This window comes from Phalaenopsis equestris, unplaced genomic scaffold (genome assembly GCF_001263595.1).
Source record: "Phalaenopsis equestris unplaced genomic scaffold, ASM126359v1 Scaffold000580, whole genome shotgun sequence".
Lineage (NCBI taxonomy): Eukaryota > Viridiplantae > Streptophyta > Magnoliopsida > Asparagales > Orchidaceae > Phalaenopsis > Phalaenopsis equestris.
The window spans coordinates 173,204-180,182 of record NW_018165020.1 but is presented as its reverse complement, the minus strand read 5'-3'; the positions used below and the strand labels follow the sequence as shown (position 1 = coordinate 180,182).

The 6,979-nt window shown below is 33.7% G+C and overlaps 1 protein-coding gene across 2 annotated transcripts in view; it reads right to left on the bottom strand.

Moving 5' to 3' along the window:
* LOC110029501 (UBP1-associated protein 2A-like) overlaps positions 1-5,773 on the bottom strand; it is a 30,638-nt gene extending 24,865 nt beyond the window's left edge. Inside the window, exon 1 of one of the 2 annotated variants that reach the window (XR_002294552.1) lies at positions 2,989-3,032. Coding sequence is in view for 1 of the 2 variants with exons in the window: in XM_020731822.1 (XP_020587481.1) it covers positions 4,303-5,673 (1,371 nt within the window). In the remaining variant the exon portion in view is untranslated. Of the gene's footprint in view, positions 1-2,988; positions 3,033-4,301 lie in introns of those variants that run through there. The other variant, XM_020731822.1, reaches the window with a different exon arrangement.
* Between the last annotated feature and the right edge of the window lie 1,206 nt (positions 5,774-6,979).

The following is a 6,979-nucleotide window of genomic DNA, read 5'->3' as shown; positions in this document are numbered from 1 at the left end:
AGAGCGGTTGGAGCAAAGGATGTACTGATTAAGTGGAAGAATCTTCTAGTTTATGAAACGACATAGAAATTGTATGAGGTGATCCTGAAGCAGTTTCCATCATTACACTTTAAGAATAAAGTGCTTTCTAGGAGGAGAATATTGATACATCCGCTGTTATGCCGATCTAAGAAGGACCAACTTTGTCTCCTGTTACGTAGGTCGAGGAGAGACCAGCTCTGCCTGTTGTTGTGCCGAACTAGGAGGAACCGGCTTGGATCGAGTATGTCTAACCCGACCATACCTCCCAAGGGAAAAAGGTGGGACCCTCCTGTCACGAGAAGATAGTTGATCACACATAAGAGGTAAAGGTATTTATGAGGGCTAAGTGGCGACAGTTTGTGGAAGGTTTTGTTTTCTACAGTCTTTGCTTTCGTGTGTTGCTCTTAGCGGCGTCTAAGATTTGTGGTGAGCCAATCAACCTCTCAGAAAATATATCAACATTGTATCTTGTTTGTTTTCGTTGTTATTAGTAAAATCAGCCCTCATTTGAATTTTCCCGTATCTCTATTACAATTTATTCGATGTTTTTCTACCAATTTTGATTCCGAATCGTATCAGTATGTCAATGCTAGTTTAGTAAAATATTAAATAAGCGATTTTTATGAAAAAAATATTATGAAAGAGCTCAATATAATTAATATATTTTGGAATGATTCAAAGAGGCTAAGTAAAATTAGCTCCATACAAGATGCATAAAGTTATGTTTGTATGTATAAGAAACAAATTGATATCTAAAAATTAAAAGGAAATAACAATGATTTGGTCAATAGATCTTTTTCATTTTTGAAACCTAAAAGGAAACCATATGAATGAAAAAGAAACATTTTGATGCCATATATGACGCCATTGGAGAGCGTAATACAGCACGAGCCAAGAAAAATTATCTCAATTTCATATAACCGATTAAGCTTAATTTATAGAAAATATATCACAGAAATAATATGTTAAGACAATTATTGAAAATTTATAGAACTCAAAAATAAGATCTTTGTACGGTTAATTTTGACTTTGAAAATGCATGTGAATAAGTACAAAGCAAATTGAATTGCAGACATTATGATAAAAAAATATATTAAATAGAACACATGCTTGTAAAAATTATCTCAATTTCATACAACCAATTAAGTTTTACTCGAAGAACATAAATCAAAGAAAAAATGTGTTAAGATACTAATGAAAATTTAGAGAAAGCAAAAATAAGATCTTCATACGATTATTATTGATTTTGAGAATGCATGTGAATAAGTACAAAGAGAATTGAATTGACTGACATTATGATAAAAATATATATGTAGTATGTTGGCATTATTAAATAAATGTGTGAAGAAACATTAATTAGTACTAGAATTAGTAGTGGAGTGATCCATGCATTTTCAATTATTTTACATTAAAGGTAGGTATTGAATCCATATTTTTTAATATTTATTATAGTAATGTTTATAAAGGATAATCTAAACATGGTACCATAATGTATGCTCTTGCAATAAACATATAATTAAAATAAGTGAAAATTAATAATGGAGGAAATGTTTAGAAGACAAAACATAGAATTAGTAGAACAAATGTTGAAATAAAAGATATGTGATTTTAGTGAATGTTAAATTAATAATTATTATTCAATATAATTAAAAGATAACATGTCTTGATTTAATAGATTTAAGCATTTTCGATCTACTATACAAAATAATAGAGATATAAATAAGGATAAATTCTAAAGTTAAGGTTAGGTGGTTAAAATCAAGAACTATTATAAGTGTTTTTTGCGATAGGAGTGTATCAAGGAAACTTAATGTGAGTTCTATAAAATTGCAATTAGGCCTACAATAGTGTGTGGATTTGAATGTTTAGTAGTATAATAATCCTTAATTTATTTTGAGCATAATAAAATTTGAGAATGTTGAGATATATGTGCGAAAAATTTCAGATAAAGTAAGGAATGATTATATTAGGGGATGGATAGAGTATCATTTATTGAAGATCAGATAAGTGAAAATAGATTTAGTTGGTTTAAACATGTAAACAAAAAGTAAAAAACAAAACTAGTGGACAAGTACATATAAATTAGTGTCAAGGGGCTAAGAATGTGAGGAGGTAAACCTAAGATTATATAGATAAGTTGTGCAAAATAGTTTATGAAAAATAGGCTTAAATCTTTAATAGAATTCACCAATAATGAATGAAACATAATAATTAACATAGCTAACCCAAATTGTTGGGATAAGGGTAATGATAATGACAAATAACAAGTTCAATATGCTAAAATATAACTTACTACTGGTATGCTAACATCAGGTAAAAAAAAAGCATCATACCCATATTTTAAAGTTCACCAAGCTCAGTTTATATAATAATAAAGAAGTAAGATTATCATAAAATCATGTTCATGTCCATCCACATAAACCAGGGAAGCACAAAAATGGGAAAACAAAACTTAAGAAATGAAGTACGCATGTATTGCTTGGGAAATTAAAATGACAAATAAGGAAAACCATCATAAGAGAAATTGTCCTTTCAACAAATTTCCAAATAAAACCAAATCTGTTGGCCAAGACTACAAGAAATATCCAAAAACATAATTAGAGAAAGAAAAACGGAATATTATAGCAAATAAATCAGAACAAAATTTCAAGTTTAAAGCAGAATTGAAGTTCTAAGTCACAGCAACTGGCATACATGCACTTGAACTAAGCTAACATAGGAAAACGTACACAACATACAGAAAAAGACATCAGATCAATAAAGCTTATCAATACATCTAACCTCAATAAAAGAGCTAGAGTGAAGATCCATGGAATGTGTTATTGACCTATATTATCCTATGTTCTACAGCAGAATCATAAATGGTACTTAACTTCAAGTCATCATATTGCCGGTAGTATAAATGATAAACTCCACGTGGAATACGAAAAGAGAAATAACTTCTTATAAATGATCGAGTTCATATACCTTAATGCCCGTAGAAAGGTGCCAACCCACTCGCTCCCAAAGAATACAAAATAATAGAGATATAAATAAGGATAAATTCTAAAGTTAAGGTTAGGTGGTTAAAATCAAGAACTATTATAAGTGTTTTTTGCGATAGGAGTGTATCAAGGAAACTTAATGTGAGTTCTATAAAATTGCAATTAGGCCTACAATAGTGTGTGGATTTGAATGTTTAGTAGTATAATAATCCTTAATTTATTTTGAGCATAATAAAATTTGAGAATGTTGAGATATATGTGCGAAAAATTTCAGATAAAGTAAGGAATGATTATATTAGGGGATGGATAGAGTATCATTTATTGAAGATCAGATAAGTGAAAATAGATTTAGTTGGTTTAAACATGTAAACAAAAAGTAAAAAACAAAACTAGTGGACAAGTACATATAAATTAGTGTCAAGGGGCTAAGAATGTGAGGAGGTAAACCTAAGATTATATAGATAAGTTGTGCAAAATAGTTTATGAAAAATAGGCTTAAATCTTTAATAGAATTCACCAATAATGAATGAAACATAATAATTAACATAGCTAACCCAAATTGTTGGGATAAGGGTAATGATAATGACAAATAACAAGTTCAATATGCTAAAATATAACTTACTACTGGTATGCTAACATCAGGTAAAAAAAAAGCATCATACCCATATTTTAAAGTTCACCAAGCTCAGTTTATATAATAATAAAGAAGTAAGATTATCATAAAATCATGTTCATGTCCATCCACATAAACCAGGGAAGCACAAAAATGGGAAAACAAAACTTAAGAAATGAAGTACGCATGTATTGCTTGGGAAATTAAAATGACAAATAAGGAAAACCATCATAAGAGAAATTGTCCTTTCAACAAATTTCCAAATAAAACCAAATCTGTTGGCCAAGACTACAAGAAATATCCAAAAACATAATTAGAGAAAGAAAAACGGAATATTATAGCAAATAAATCAGAACAAAATTTCAAGTTTAAAGCAGAATTGAAGTTCTAAGTCACAGCAACTGGCATACATGCACTTGAACTAAGCTAACATAGGAAAACGTACACAACATACAGAAAAAGACATCAGATCAATAAAGCTTATCAATACATCTAACCTCAATAAAAGAGCTAGAGTGAAGATCCATGGAATGTGTTATTGACCTATATTATCCTATGTTCTACAGCAGAATCATAAATGGTACTTAACTTCAAGTCATCATATTGCCGGTAGTATAAATGATAAACTCCACGTGGAATACGAAAAGAGAAATAACTTCTTATAAATGATCGAGTTCATATACCTTAATGCCCGTAGAAAGGTGCCAACCCACTCGCTCCCAAAGAACTAATTCCTGACTGAGGCCTCATAGCTGCAGAAGATGCTGAATTCTGGTAAGCTCCAATACCCTGCAGCGCTGCCAGGGAACCATAATTCCCAATTACACTCGGGCTTATACTGTTCACACCAAGCCCAGATGCCCTATTTGCTGATCCAACCGGTCCAATGGCATAAGACTGTGGAGGAATGCCAGCACCTCCAACTGTGTAAGGTTGTTGAGGAAAACCAGCACCTCCCACACTCAAAGCAGGAGACAACCCAGCTACTGGATTAAGCAGGCCAACCCCAACACTCGGTCCAATCACTGTCGTTGGTGCTGGGGTCAATTTCTGCCCAATCAAAGCAGCTGCAGGAGCATAACTAAGAGCGAAATCATTTGCCTGCCGCCCAGTAAGCACGGTTTCCGAAGCAACCGCTGGTGCAATCTGGGTATTATTGATCTTATTAGACCCTTCAAATGCCTTCCTGCAGTGCAGCTCACAGCCCTCAAAATACTTCGTTGGCTCTTCCAAAGCTTTATTTAACCCTTCCACAGTCTTGTAGATAAAAAGTGCGTAGCCACGAAGCTTCCCCGTTGCCGGATCGTACCCAAGCGGTCCCTGCTCGATCTCTCCAAATTTCGCGAAAAATGCAAGGAGGCGTTCAGGATTAACGTTGCTTCCCAAATTGCCAACGTATAACTTCCTGCCGGTGACCTCCGAGGGGATCTGCCCAGCTCCAGAAGTGTGGCCCAAGTAAGCGAGCTGGCAGTGAGTAATGCGGCCACCAATCTTCTTTAAGGGCTCCTTGGTAGCGCGCCGGGCCGCAGAAAGGGAGCTGAAGAGTATGAAACCGTACCCTTTGCATCGTCCTGTGGCGTGATCGGTGACCACCTTGCATTCATCCATCTTGCCAAAGGGGGAAAAGGCCGCGGCTAAGGTCTCGGAGGTGACGTCCCAGCCGAGACCATGGACGAAGATATTGCGGTGCACGGGATCGGCCTCAGCCGTCTTGACCACGCGGGAGAGAAGGGAGGGATTCTTGAGGACGGCCTCCTGGATCATTTCGATCAATTGGTCCTTGCCGAAAGGCTCGAGGAGCTTGCGGATTGATTCTTTGCTTGAGAAATCCTCCGCTTCGTCCTCATCTCCCTCTAACTCATCTTCATCAACATCTTCCTCTTCATCTTCATCTGCTTCTTCTTCTTCTTCATCTTCATCAGCATCTTCATGTTCGTTCTCTTCTTCTTCCTCTTCACTTATTTCCTCCTCCCCGTCGGGGGATTCGCTAGATGGCTGTTCGTCCTCTGACTTCACCTCTATGACATGGGTGTCGAGCTTTCTCTTCCTCGCCATCAGTTCTAGGGTTTTTCTTTTTTTTTTTCGGCTAGAATCGCACCAGGAAGAAAAAAGAAAGGGCTTATAAAAGAAGAAGAAGATCAAGCGGGTTCGGATTTAATACGTAATTGTTATAAATTTATATACCTATTTAAATTTTTACTCTCCCATGGGTTAATTGGGAGCAAAGGTGGTATCACTCTTTTGCAGCAGGTTACAACTTATAAGATCACCCATTCATGAACAGCTTCTGTTCAGCTCATTCATTAAGTTAAAGAGTCGAATAAGAACAACACGAATAAATATTTGTTTGTCCATGTTCAACTTGTTTTGACTCGAAATACTACTAATCAATTATATATATATATATATATATGATGAATAGTATTTTTAAAAAATTTAATTGACTACTAATAAAAAATTTAATTGACTACAAGGCTACAAAAATTTATAATCAATTAAAAGTATTAATTAAGAAAATAGAAAAAAAAAATTATTGAATTAAATTCAAATGATGCTTTAAATCTTGCCCCAATGCCCTTGATCCATTGATCATCGATAGCTTGTTCATTATAGAGGGTCTGTATAGGACAAATATAATAAAATTAATATTATTATTATAAACAGACGAGTCAAACACAAACACACTTTTTGAGCTCAAAATATAAACGAGTCGAACACTGGTATTGGGCTCGTTTACACCCCTAGGTGGTGCTAATCATATTATTTGTTCAGATCCTTGATTTTTCTTAAACACTCAAATCTATAATATCATATCTAAAATAAAAATATTATTTTTTTTCAACTAAAATATAGCTAAATTTAATTTATAAATATCAATATTTCTCGGATGACCTTTATACAAATATTCTTCTTATATATAGGCTAAAGACACCAAGTGCTATATAAATATGAAGATTAGGTGTGAGATATATAAATACATAAGAACTGTATGCTATGTATGTAAAATTCTCTTTCTTTTATCATAGTGATCCTCTTAAGAAATCCACTATATATCTTGGCAAACTTTTACCAAACCTTAGCATTGTGAGGGTTTAGGTTTGTCTAAATAGAGCTATCAAAAAACTCATTATTCGTGATCAGCTCGTGTTTGACTGGTTAAATAACTCGTGTTTCATTTGCTCATTAAACAAGCTATCAAAAGATGAATAATGTTTTTTAGCTCGATTTATAAACAAGTCAAACACGAAAAACAACATTCGTTCATTTTCACCTCATTTTGACTCGAAATAATCAAATAATTAATAAACAATACATAAACTTTTAATCTTGTTCAATTTGTTCATTTACTAGCCCATTTTGA